This window comes from Aquarana catesbeiana, linkage group LG03, assembly GCF_042186555.1.
Source record: "Aquarana catesbeiana isolate 2022-GZ linkage group LG03, ASM4218655v1, whole genome shotgun sequence".
Taxonomy (NCBI): Eukaryota; Metazoa; Chordata; class Amphibia; order Anura; family Ranidae; genus Aquarana; species Aquarana catesbeiana.
The window spans coordinates 271,130,687-271,144,926 of NC_133326.1; the positions used below are offsets into that span (position 1 = coordinate 271,130,687).

Consider the following 14,240-nt stretch of genomic DNA (forward strand, 5'->3'; position numbering starts at 1 on the left):
ATCTGCTGATTGTTAAACTTTCTGTAATACACATATTTCTAAAACAGGAATTATAACCGCGCTAAAGCATCAGAATACTCCAAGCTCAAAGCTGCACGAATATAACACCAATATCAGTGTAAAAAACAGTCAAATAAACAAACGAAAAAGTGCGCTAAAAATAATAATATATATGTGCAAAGCAAATCATATTAAAACGATCCACCTTAGTAAAAATCATACATTAGACGTTATTCAGAATGCTGATAATAATAAAGTGCAAACTGTGCTATAGTGCTAGCAGACATAAATAAATGAACAGCTTACATATAAAGTGCAAAGTGTACTGGAAAGCTGCCAAACTTCAATAAACAGACAACTTAAATTATCCCACATTCAATGTAGGGTAACCCTAACAAGTCCTGTAAAAGATGACACTCCTCAGTGGTGAGAAGAAAAAGTAGTCCATACTTGGATATCAGAAGGAAGAAAAAGAAAGTCCCGTAGACAATGCACCACTTCAAAGGGACACCTGAAAGCTTCCACCATCGGTCAAGTCAGACAGCCATACAGGTGCATGAAGAGGAGGGAGGTGTGTATAGGAAAGTTTCCACGTACTCCGAAGATGTAACAGATGGACTCTTACCCGAACTGATGGACCTCCCTTCTGGCGAGGTCGTACTGGCAGGCAGACTTAGCCCTCTGCGGGGACTGTGGATGGCTCCGAGTCTTCCGGTGTATCCTCCATCTCTGATCTGGCACAAACCAATGCTTCCTCCTGCGGGGGGGGGGGTGACAGACCCACTCAACCCAGAGGGGGGTGGGTAAAAAATAGGGAAAGGGCTCCGATAGTGTAGTATCTATAAAATGTATTTGTTTATTACAAACAACATAGCCACAACAAATGGGCTCTGTAACAATTAAAAAACGAATGCAAAATTAGCCGGCATAAAAAATAGCATACACCCGTGCAGGTCATGGGGCAGGCTGAAGGATGGCTTACGCTGCGTAGCCACGCCCTACATGTTTCGTCACACTCTGACGTCTTCAAAGGGGCACAGGCGACGCATCAAGCCATCACCTTTATAATATCGAGCATGAACCAAGCCTCGTTCCTGGCTCCGATTCATGCTCGGCAATGATCCAAGCAGTGTGAAGGGAAAAAACCAAGCCTCTATCTGGTGTTCACCTTAGATCAATTGCTGCTATAGTAACTACTTGTAAACGGAAGTGGCATATACAGGGAAGCCCTTAACCCTTTCCAAGGGGAGTTCTAGGTTCATTCTGGCAAGCAGTTAGAACGAATGACACATAGCTCCCCTAGCATGCTGAATCCTAATATATGGAATATATATTCTGCAATGGGCTTTCAATAATACTAAAAATCATTGAAACTATAAAAGGAGTTAATACTCAACTCCAAAAAATATAAAAATATAAAAGGTCAACAAAAATGAATTAAAAATTGAAAAATAAAAAATAAAAATTCTTTATAAAATTTAAAAAGGGGGGAAAGAATATAAATATATGCGGATGCACACGCATACCCCCATCCTGGCCAAAATAAGATGACGGGCACACTGATTGGCAGGAGAAACACCACAGAGTCTATGTTCTTAACTGTACATTAGGGGAAATGTCACCAAAATGACTACATGCTGGAAAGAATAGCCAACATCATTGCAAACTATAGCCAATATATTGATGTGGATGCATCATCGCCAGAAAGAAATACAGATATAAATATATTCAAAATACCTAGAAATAAAAAATATAAAAATTGACATTAATTGCTCCTTGTTGAGTCTCATTAAATAGCAGGAAAGCTCTCTAGGAATTATCAATGAACGCATTTAGTTCAATGTCAACATTTAACCCCAAAGGCCTAAGAGAACGGATTTTATAAATCCACTCAATTTCTAACTTAGAAATGGCTCGTCTCTTAGATCCTCCCCTCCAAGGGTGTCTAAGTTTGTTGATTCCTATGAATGAGGTCCCTCTAGGATTTTGTTTGTGGACCTCCAAATAATGTTTGGAGACCGGATGACCTAAAAATCCCCTCTTGATATTCCCAATATGTTCTCCAAGTCTCACTTTTAAAAGGCGAACCGCGCGGCCCACATAGTGGAGCCCGCACGGGCAAGTGAGAAGATATACAACATGGGTGGTCGAACACGTAATGAAAGATTTAATTGGAAAATCACGAGCTACACCATTGCAATGAAACTGACCAACCTTCCTTTCGGTAACAGCATTAATAGAACAAACTTCGCAGTTTTTGAATTTATAATAACCTATCAGATGTTGAAAAAACATAGGTTTATTGATAGGGGGGTCACAAACTGTTGATACTAACCTAGATTTAATCGGAAGGGCACCTCTAAAAATAACCTGAGGTTTATCAGGAAGGATCGGTCCCAACAGAGGGTCCTTTTTTAATAATGTGCCAATGTCTGTGTAGTATTCTTTTAACAGAAAAATGTTGCCGGGAATAACCCGTTATAAGAGGACAGATCATCTTTGCATCTCTGTTTTTGCTAGATTTATCTACCAATAGTAGATCCCTGTCCATTCGCTTGACCTGGTCCAGTTTTTCCTCCAAAAACTGGGCCTCGTACCCTTTTTCCAGAAATCTTTCCGTTAAAATACTAGACTGAGCCACAAAATCGGCCACAGTGGAACAGTTACGTCTTAATCTAATGTATTGGCTCTTAAGGACAAAGTCTAGCCACGATTTGTGGTGACAACTGTCCCGAGGAATAAACGAGTTCCGATCTGTGGCTTTGAAGTGAGTGGAAGTAAGCAAACAGTTCCCTTCACTCCGGATCTCAAGGTCCAAAAAATTGATCTTTTGTTGACTTGCCTCATATTTTAGTATGATACCCCTCTCATTCTTGTTTAAAGTCTCCATGAACAGACACAATGAGTCGTAGGTACCACTCCATAGGAGCTTTCTAGTACACTTTGCACTTTATATGTAAGCTGTTCATTTATTTATGTCTGCTAGCACTATAGCACAGTTTGCACTTTATTATTATCAGCATTCTGAATAACGTCTAATGTATGATTTTTACTAAGGTGGATCGTTTTAATATGATTTGCTTTGCACATATATAGTATTATACCCATATTTCTATTGTGGTGTAGGATCTGGGCCTGCTGTCCCTCCATCCGTCTTTCTTTCCTTCTTTCTCTCTCCTTCCTTCCCTATTTTTGTCTTTCTTTCTTTTATTTTTTCTTTCTTTCTTTCTCTCTTACTTTCTCCCTCCATCCCTTGTTCATCTCAGACTCTAACCACACCCCCTTTGAGCCATGCCCCTTTAGGCCACACCCATTTTTTGTTTAAACCACACATTTTCCACTGCAAATCACCTCTTTCCTCGATATGTACCGCCTTCAAATGAATGCCCTGCCCCCTAATTATAGCAAGACTCCGCCTACAGACAAAAAAGTATCCCTATAAATTTTTTTGCAATGTTAGCAACTATGCCAGTCATGCCCAGCACAGTGCACAGAAACCTCAGCTACCGGTGTATTATGCAGGAATGTCTCAAGAAAATGATAACCCACCATGGACGCCACCAGGATTCTTAGTCACCAGGATCTGTAGCCTAGTCTTTGTATGCATACGGGAATAACTTAAAACCACGTGAGAGTTTGGATTATCTGGGATTCTCGTTTTTACTGCTGTTTGGGATTTCCAAGGACAGAATATCAAGGCATAGCCATGGATAGAAAACTGTCAATTATGTGGGACCCAAAATGATATCTTCTATCTTCAGTTGTTTTTTATCTCTATCTAAATTTGCTGTTAAGTGTGAAGCTGTAGGAATGAAGCATAGTACTTTACAGAGAATAATTAAGTATGAAGTTTTGTCACTAGTTGCATGGGACAAAATTGCCTGTGAAGCGGTTCACAATCATTGGATTAGCAACCATAGTTGTATGGACATCCATACCTACAGGTAGGTGGCAAAGAAGCACAAGTAAAACTTGTACATAATCTTCTACTTAAACCTCCTTATCCTTCACTAATGTCATGAAATACATTGCAATATGCACTATGAAGCTGTGTCACTAAAAGTGTTATTCTAGGCTTTTAAATATTAATAGTTAAATCACTGGTTTTAGGTTTCCCTAATGGCTGTGGATGAGATGCATAGAAACGTACCAAAGATGAGCAGAGACATCTACTGGAATGACTCTGATGCACGACCACCATACACACTTGCAGCTGCTGACTACTGTATTCCTTCATTCTTGGGATCAACAGTCCATATGGGGTAATTATCATTTCCACCAGGTAAAAGCGTATTTCCAAAGTTAGTACGAAGCTTTACTAATGTGTACATTCCTACACAATTCCACACAAACAGCGCAATTCTACCTTGCTAATGTTATCAGTCACTCATTTAAGAGAAATTAAGATTTTAAGAAAAAAGCATAAGGGATGCTTTTTTTTTCAATGTAAGTACCGACCCTGGTGCTGATTTAAGAAAAATATATTTAACTAAACTAAACTTAACCACTTCAGCCCCGGAAGGATTTACCCCCTTCCTGACCAGAGCACTTTTTACAATTTGGCACTGCATCGCTTTAACTGCTAATTGCACGGTCATGCAATGCTGTACCCAAACGAAATTTGCATTATTTTCTTCCCACAAATAGAGCTTTCTTTTGATGGTATTTGATCACCTCTGCCGTTTTTTTTTGGCACTATAAACGGAAAAATTTTGAAAAAAAATGATATTTTCTATTTTTTGTTATAAAAAAAATCCAATAAACTCAATTTTAGTCATACATTTAGGCCAAAATGTATTCGGCCACACGTCTTTGGTAAAAAAAAATGTCAATAAGTGTATATTTATTGGTTTGCGCAAAAGTTATAGCGCCTACAAACTAGGGTACATTTTCTGGAATTTACACAGCCTTTAATTTATGACTGCCTATGTCATTTCTTGAGGTGCTAAAATGGCAGGGCAGTACAACCCCCCCCAATGACCCCATTTTGGAAAGTAGACACCCCAAGGAAATTGCTGAGAGGCATGTTGAGCCCATTGAATATTATTTTTTTTGTCCCAAGTGATTGAATAATGACAAAAAAAAAAATTTACAAACAGTTGTCACTAAATGATATATTGCTCACACAGGCCATGGGCATATGTGGAATTGCACCCCAAAATACATTCAACTGCTTCTCCTGAGTACGGGGATACCACATGTGTGGGACTTTTTGGGAGCCTAGCCGCGTACGGGGGCCCCCGAAAACCAATCACCGCCTTCAGGATTTCTAGGGGCGTAAATTTTTTATTTCACTCCTCACTACCTATCACAGTTTTGAAAGCCATAAAATGCCCAGATGGCACAAACCCCCCCCCCCCAAATGACCCCATTTTGGAAAGTAGACACCCCAAGCTATTTGCTGAGGGGCATATTAAGTCCATGGAATATTTTATATTTTGACACAAGTTGCGGGAAAGTGACAAATTTTTTTTTTTTTTTGCACAAAGTTGTCTCTAAATGATATATTGCTCACACAGGCCATGGGTATATGTGGAATTGCACCCCAAAATACATTTAACTGCTTCTCCTGAGTATGGGGATACCACATGTGTGGGACTTTTTGGGAGCGTAGCCGCGTACGGAGCTCCGAAAACCAATCACCGCCTTCAGGATTTTTAAGGGCGTAAATTTTTGATTTCACTCTTCACTGCCTATCACAGTTTCAGAGGCCATGGAATGCCCAGGTGGCACAAACCCCCCCAAATGACCCCATTTTGGAAAGTAGACACCACAAGCTATTTGCTGAGAGGCATGGTGAGTATTTTGCAGCTCTCATTTGTTTTTGAAAATGAAGAAAGACAAGAAAAAAATGTTTTTTTTTCTTTTTTTAATTTTCAAAACTTTGTGACAAAAAGTGAGGTCTGCAAAATACTCACTATACCTCTCAGAAAATAGCTTGGGGTGTCTACTTTCCAAAAAAGGGTCATTTGGGGGGGTTTTGTGCCACCTGGGCATTCCATGGCCTCTGAAACTGTGATAGGCAGTGAAGAGTGAAATCAAAAATTTACGCCCTTAGAAAGCCTGAAGGCGGTGCTTGGTTTTCGGGGTCCCGTACGTGGCTAGGCTCCCAAAAAGTCTCACACATGTGGTATCCCCATACTCAGGAGAAGCAACAGAATGTATTTTGGGGTATAATTTCACATATTCCCATGGTATGTTTTTCCCACAACTTGTGTCACAATATAAAATATTCCATGGACTCGACATGCCTCTCATCAAATAGCTTGGGGTGTCTACTTTCCAAAATGGGGTCATTTGGGGGGGGTTTGAACTGTCCTGGCATTTTATGCACAACATTTAGAAGCTTATGTCACACATCACCCACTCTTCTAACCACTTGAAGACAAATCCCTTTCTGACACTTTTTGTTTACATGAAAAACATTTTTTTTTTTTTTGCAAGAAAATTACTTTGAACCCCCAAACATTATATATTTTTTAAAGCAAATGCCCTACAGATTAAAATGGTGGGTGTTTCATTTTTTTTTTCACACAGTATTTGCGCAGCGATTTTTTAAACGCATTTTTTTGGGAAAAAACACACTTTTTTCAATTTTAATGCACTAAAACACACTATATTGCCTAAATGTTTAATGGAATAAAAAAGATGATCTTAGGCCGAGTACATGGATACCAAACATGACATGCTTTAAAATTGCGCACAACCGTGCAGTGGCGACAAACTAAATACATTTTTAAAAGCCTTTAAAAGCCTTTACAGGTTACCAATTTAGATTTACAGAGGAGGTCTACTGCTAAAATTACTGCCCTTGATCTGACCTTCGCAGTGATACCTCACATGCATGGTGCATTTGCGTTCGTCTTTGCGCGAAAGCAGGGGGGGACAGGGGTGCTTTTTTTTTTTTTTTCTTTTTTATCTTATTTTTAAACTGTTCCTTTCATTTCTTTTTATCATTTTTATTGTTATCTCAGGGAATGTAAATATCCCCCATGATAGCAATAGGTAGTGACAGGTACTCTTTTTTGAAAAAATTGGGGTCTATTAGACCCTAGATCTCTCCTCTGCCCTCAAAGCATCTGACCACACCAAGATCGGTGTGATAAAATGCCTTCCCAATTTCCCAATGGCGCTGTTTACATCCGGCGAAATCTAAGTCATGAAATGCTCGTAGCTTCCAGTTTCTTAGGCCATAGAGATGTTTGGAGCCACTCTGGTCTCTGATCAGCTCTATGGTCAGCTGGCTGAATCACTGGCTGCATTCTCAGGTTTCCTGTTGGGACAGGAGAGCCAGAGAAAAACATGGAAGACGGTGGGGGGGGGGCATTCTCTCCCACTGCTTGTAAAAGCAGTCTAGAGGCTAATTAGCCGCTAGGATTGCTTTTACATGAAAGCCGACCGCTGGCTGAAAAGAATTATACCAAGATGATACCTAAACCTGCAGGCATCCTTCTGGTATAACCACTCCAAGTCCAGCAACATACCAGTACGTTGCTGGTCCTTGTTGGGCATATATTGTAATCTTTTTTTTTCATGCAGCCTGTGGGCTGAACGAAAAAAAGAGATTGATCGGTGGGTATGCCTACCATTAGAATACCTCCCTTCATCCACCCACTTCTAATGATGGGCATACATGCACCATTTATATATGCCGAAGCAGGGGGGCATCCTCCCGCAAAAGGTAGGAGGAAATCGCTCCTCCGCCCCTGCTGCCCCCATGCTTCAGCATATATCACCTGTAACTTTTTAACTGTAACCGGTTTCAGGTTCGGGTCTCTCAAAATGCTATGGCATCTTGGGAGACCCTGTGAAAGTGTGCCTAGTCTGTGCGATGTTGTACCCTACGCTAATACTCAACTAGTGTATGGTAGCGTTCAAAACATTCACCAATACAAAGACCAGGATTGTCAGGACAGGAGGGACAATAGTAGCGGGTGTCATGCCTATATCCGCGCTTGCTGCAGACACGACATATTTTTTGGGGGGGTTCGTTGGGTAGGGGTACTCAGGAGGACATGAAGAAAATGCCTCTCATTCAGCCAACTGCATTTGGTTGGGGATGTGAATGGGGGAAGTACAGGTGCTGCAGAAGTGGTGGGTTCCCAATTAGGATTGGCGAATGCAGCAGGAAGGGCATTATAGGCACGACGGGCCTGTGTTTGTCTTCTTCTTGGTGGCAGCGGGACACTACTTGTGCTTGCCACCTCACCAGTTTGAACTGCACTTATGGGACTCACCGCGTCACCAAGTGTTACCGCAGTGCTGGTTTGACTACGACCGGTATGTACTAGGCCGCTGGTGCTTGTCAGTTCACCAAAACGCTGCCAAAAAAACTGTTAGAGATCGCAGGGATCAGGCCTGACTCTGCAAACGCTGCAGTTATGCGTTTAGTGTTTTGTAAGTGACAGTGATCGATCGATACTGCACTTGGGTGGGCTGGGCTGGGCGGAGGGGCAAAACGCAGGTGCTAGCAGGTATCTGGGCTGATCCTGCTAACACTGCGTTTTTGGGAACCCTAAACTGCTGGGGACACCAGTATAGATCTGATCGGATCAGATATTGATCCGTTCAGATACTATACCACTAAGGGAGGTGTACAGTGCGTGCGTGGGTCTTAGCGGTACTGGCACTAACCTGACGCTGCCTGGGGCTGGTGCTTGCCATTTCACCAAAACGCTACCAAAAAAACTGTTAGCGATCGCAGGGATCAGGCCTGACTCTGCGAACGCTGCAGTTATGCGTTTAGTGTTTTGTAAGTGACAGTGATCGATAGATACTGCACTTGGCTGGGCTGGGCTGGGCCGGGCGGAGGGGCAAAGCGCAGGTGCTAGCAGGTATCTGGGCTGATCCCGCTAACACTGCATTTTTGGGAACCCTAAACTGCTGGGGACGCTAGTATAGATCTAATCGGATCAGATATTGATCCGTTCAGATACTATACCACTAAGGGAGGTGTATGCTGCGTGTGTGGGTGTTAGCGGTACTGGCGCTAACCTGACGCTGCCTGGGGCGACACATTATCTGACCCTAAAACTTAAGTTATATCACCGCCGGACGATCAGGGGGCTAAACCTTTATTCGGTAATAAACGGTGGGTGCCCTGACACTATAAAAAATAAATGAACTAACCAGCGTCACCCGTAACAGTTATACAGTGATCAGTGGTGAAAGGGTTAACTAGGGGGCAATCGAGGGGTTAAAACCTTTATTAGGTAGTATATGGGGGTCCCTGACACTATAAAACGCAGACGGCGGACCTATATATTTACCTCCCTAACTAGCGTCACCAGTGACACTAATACAGCGATCAGAAAAACGATTGCTTAGTGACACTGGTGATGGGGGGTGATCAAGGGGTTAAAACTTTATTAGGGGGGGTTAGGGGGGTACCCTAGACCTAAAGGGGGCTAATACTAACTGCCCTACCACACTAACTGTCACAAACTGACACCAATGCAGTAATCAGAAAAAAACCAAAAAACTGCTTGGTGTCAGTGTGACGGGGGGGTGATTGGGGGGTGATCAGGGGGTGATGTTGTGCATGTTTAGCTATGAGTTTGTATCCCCTCCCCTTCACTCAGGTCTCAGATCAGGTTACAGTCAACTCCTTGCTATATGCTCTATAGTGTGTGACCTCAGATGCATGCCCCCTGCCTACTAAAACTCTGTAAAATTTGTGCTTTAGGAGACTGTAGAGAAGAGAAGTCTACAGATAAACAGGTACAACTTATGCAGCAGGGTTTATTTCATTTCGGTGTATCACCTGAGGCCAGTCACTTCACTGGGTAAATGTAAGAGTTTACAACCACTTTAATGGCCCTGTAATCTATTTTTCTTGAAACAGTACTGTAATGCCCCATGTGAGCTTCTGGACCTCTCCTTTTCTCTCTCAGTCATTTGAAACAAGCAGTGTACATTAATTGCAGTCATGTGCACTGATCCATGCATACTACAGATCCCATAATCTATAATTCATAGTTCATAATCCATCCCAAGAGTGAGCAAGAGAGGATGTCTATCTTCAGACATACAATGGGACCAAGGACAACGAATGTATTCACTCACTAACAGGAAGTCAGATCACAGCAGCAGTAAAGAAAGGGATTTGGAGACTTGAAGGAGACTGAAAGCAATAGAAGGTAGAAGTTAAGAATACGTAAGATTTTATTTTTTTCAAATCAGATTTTAGTGTCACTTTAAGCTTTAAACTGACTGTTTCATCATTCTATGACGAGGTTTCCCAACCCAATTCCTCAAGTACCCCCTAAAGGCAATGTTTTGGGAATTTCCATTAAACAAAATAGCAGTCATAAATACCAAGCTAATAACATTGATTTAATGCACCTGTGCCAGGTAAAGGTCATCCTGAAAACATGACCTTTTGGAGGGAATGAGAACTGAGGTTGGAAACCATTGTTCCATGCAAACAGTAATACATTATTTTCTGCTTTTTGTCTCTGCTGTAGGCTACCTGATTCTGTATTTTTACATGAGGACTGGTTTCTGGATGAAGAAAAGCAAAGAAGACATCCTTCTGTTTTAAGAAGAGTTAAGCGTTTTTTAAGTGTCCATGAGCATCCTGAATCTCCCATCAGAAGTACTTTTAGTAGACAGGGAAGTGATGCGTCAGCTACGTTCTTTCCTAGTGAAACCAGTTACATAGGCAGTTTCCATGATGTTCCATCCAGAAGAACTCATTTTCATGGTAGTAAGAGGTACGAATCTATGGATAAAACTGCCAAGCCTGGCACCACTAGAAATGATCTATCTGTTATTCGGGAGTCTAGTAGATCAAATACCTCCGAAAGACAACCCTCAAATGAAAACAGCATTACACCAAACTCAGCTTTAAATGTACCTGAAGTGGTCGTTACTACATCTTCTGAAACTCTAGTCCAAAATGATGCCCCACTGCAATCAAATCCGCCACCTATATCAAAAAATGGAGAAAATACTGACTGTGTTCAGAAACACACTAAGCAACCAAGCCCTGAAATAATTTCCAAACAAGATATTCAGAAACAAGGGTCAGTACAAGCTCCGCTGAATACAGGTGAGGAGAAATTACAGCACATCACTAAAGATCAGCAGATTGCATCCCATCGGTTAAGTGAAACTATATTCCCAACACAAAGTCCTTTCACATTTTTACAGCCACCAGATACATCTCCGCATAATATACCTCTTTCTTTGCCTTTAGAAAGGGAAGTGCCTGCTTTAGGTGCTCACTCAAATTCCACTGAAAATTTGCTGGATTTATTGAGCCACATTGCCACCAAAGAAACAGACATTGTTGACTTTCATGATGAAAAGAAAGATGGGAAAATATAAGAAAATAATAAATCCTGTAAATGCAAACATGTAGTTCTGGGACAAGAGAATCTGCCTAACAAGAGGAAAGACTTTCATAACGCAAAAAAGAACAAATGTTTGCAGTTAAGCTACTGACATGGTCATTTAATACTTGTTATCAACATGGTGCAATTCTCGCAGGAAGCAGTGCAGTCTATTTGTACAATACAGTGCTTCTTTTCTAATTTCCAAGGACAGTAACAGAACATTAACTGTACCCATCAGAAGAGGTTTGAAACTTGCACTTATTATGAAATCAGGCTCTGAATTAGTCACTACTCACGGAAATATGGTTCTAAGGTCGGTTCCACACTGCTACACTGCGGTTTGGCCACAGCAAGGGTGTATCAGCAGTTTTTGCATGTTTTACCCGCAGTTTTGGCATATACTCTCTATTAGGTTGCGCATTTTTTGCGTGTTTTCTGAAAGCGCACTATGCTGCATTTTTAAAACTGCAGGTAAAACATGCAAAAACCGCGGATACACTCGCGTTGCCCCCAAAGCGCAGTGCAGCAGTGTGAAACTGGCCTTTTTCCCACCACATGGCTTGGGCAATACCATCCAGATATAATGTTATTTTTAAACGCCTTTAAACACACCTATTTAATTACCTAATTGCCATAGTGATAGGTTAACTGGGAAAACCCATAGAATGTAGGCCAAAGTGACTTCATACACCTTCTGCTTGTCTGCTAAGAGGGCTACAATTGCTGCAGAATATAAAGCTCACTACAGTAATGGTTAAAAAAAATTCTGATCTCTTATGCCGTGTACACACGACCGGACTTTTCGTCGAACTGAACTCCGAAGGACTTTTTGACGGAGTTCCGACGGAGTTCCAATGAAACGGACATGCCTACACACGATCACACCAAAGTCCGATCGGTTCGAAAGTGATGACGTACGACCGGACTAGAATAAGGAAGTTTGTAGCCAGTAGCCAATAGCTGCCCTTGCATCCTTTTTTGTCTGTCGGACTAGCATACAGACGAATTGATTTTTCGATCAGACTCTAGTCCGTCGGAAAGATTTGAAACATGTTCTATTTCTAAACTCTGACAGATTTTTCGACAGAAAAGGTGCGATGAATCCCACACACGATCGAATTGTCCGATGGTTTCGTTCCGTTGGACCAGTTCGGTAGAAAAATCCGGTTGTGTGTACACGGCATAAGCCATGCAACATTTTGCCTGCAAAAAATAATCAAAACGGATAAAGGTACTTGGACCGACACACCACCAGTGTTAATTTAATTTTAGTCGCCAAAATTAGCACTGGTACTGGAGATTTTAGTGGACTAAAATACAACTAAAACCAAAACAATTCAGATGACTAAAATATGACTAAAAGTAAAAAGGCATTTTAGTCAAAAGACTATGACTAAAACAAAATCGAAATTTGACATTAAAATTAAACACTGTCCTGCTGGCCTTATCTAAATTGGCAACACAATTCCATTCCTAGCCTTTAATAGCACATTGAAGTTTAACCGCCTGCCGACCGCTGGCCGTCAATTGATGGCCAGGCGGCGCAGCTCTCGTTGCGGGCGGACGTCATATGACGTCCTCGCTTTCTTAAGCCACTAGGGGGCGCGCGCGCGCCGCCACCGGCGATCGCGCGTGCGCGCCGTGTCACTAAGGCACCCGCGATTACCGGTAACACAGCAGGACCGTGGATCTGTGTATGTAAACACACAGATCCACGGTCCTGTCAGAGGAGAGGAGACCGATGGTGTGTTCCTAGTACAGGGGAACACCGATCGGTCTCCTCCCCTAGTGAGTCCCCGCCCCCTACAGTTAGAATCACTCCCCTAGCAACACAGTTAACCCCTCCATCACCACCCAGTGTTAACCCCTTCACTGCCTGTCACATTTATACAGTAATCAATGCATTTTTATAGCACGGATCGCTGTATAAATGTGAATGGTCCCAAATATGTGTCAAAAGTGTTCGATGTGTCCGCCGCAATATCGCAGTCACAATAAAAATCGCAGATCGCCGCCATTACTAGTAAAAAAATTTAAAAAAATAAAAATGTTATAAAACTATCCCCTATTTTGTAGACACTATAACTTTTGCGCAAACCAATCTATATACGCTTATTGCGATTTTTTTTTTACCAAAAATATGTACAAGAATACATATCGGCCTAAACTGAGAAAAAATTTGTTTTAAAGAAAAAAAAATTGGTTATTTATTATCGCAAAAGGTAAAAATTATTGTGTTTTTTTTAAAACTTGTCTCTCTTCTTTTGTTTATAGCGCAAAAAATAAAAACCGCAGAGGTGATCAAATACCACTAAAAGAAAGCTCTATTTGTGGGGAAAAAATGATAACAATTTCATTTGGGTCGAGTGTTGTATGACCGCGAAATTGTCATTCAAATTGCGACAGCGCTGAAAGCTGAAAAATGGCTTGGGCAGGAAGGGGGCGAAAATGCACAGTATTGAGGTGGTTAAACATGTATTGCACTATTCTACTACCACATATGAATAAGTAATGGGCATCTACTAAGCTGCTGAAAGAAAAAAAAATAAGAAAAGGGCTTTTCTTATTTTTTTTTTAATATTTAATGCTGGTAATATATTCAGGTAATATCTGCAATGGCATTACAGCCAATAGAGTTTACAGGTTTTATTTGTGTTTTATATTTTATACTTTAAAGTTGCACTTCTGTTTGTCAAAAAACATTATTTTTTTTTGTTTATGAAACTTTATTTATAAAGACATTATATATCACAAAGGCTAAATCTATGTCTGTAGTATATGTTCACTAACCTTAATTCCATAAATAATGTTATTACATTTTTACTCCAGAAGTATATAATGAGTTTGGCAATTCTGGAGAAATGCTTAAATAATACATTACAATTTAACCTCCCTGGTGGT

At 41.1% G+C, this 14,240-nt stretch overlaps 1 protein-coding gene across 1 annotated transcript in view; it reads left to right on the forward strand.

The window, feature by feature from the left end:
• Positions 1 to 13,945, forward strand: part of BEST3 (bestrophin 3) — a 28,345-nt gene extending 14,400 nt beyond the window's left edge. Inside the window, exons 5-6 of the mRNA XM_073620058.1 lie at positions 4,111 to 4,262; positions 10,467 to 13,945. Of these exons, the coding sequence (XP_073476159.1) occupies positions 4,111 to 4,262; positions 10,467 to 11,331 (1,017 nt within the window). The 3' untranslated portion in view covers positions 11,332 to 13,945. The remainder of the gene's footprint in view (positions 1 to 4,110; positions 4,263 to 10,466) is intronic.
• The last annotated feature ends 295 nt before the right edge of the window (positions 13,946 to 14,240 follow it).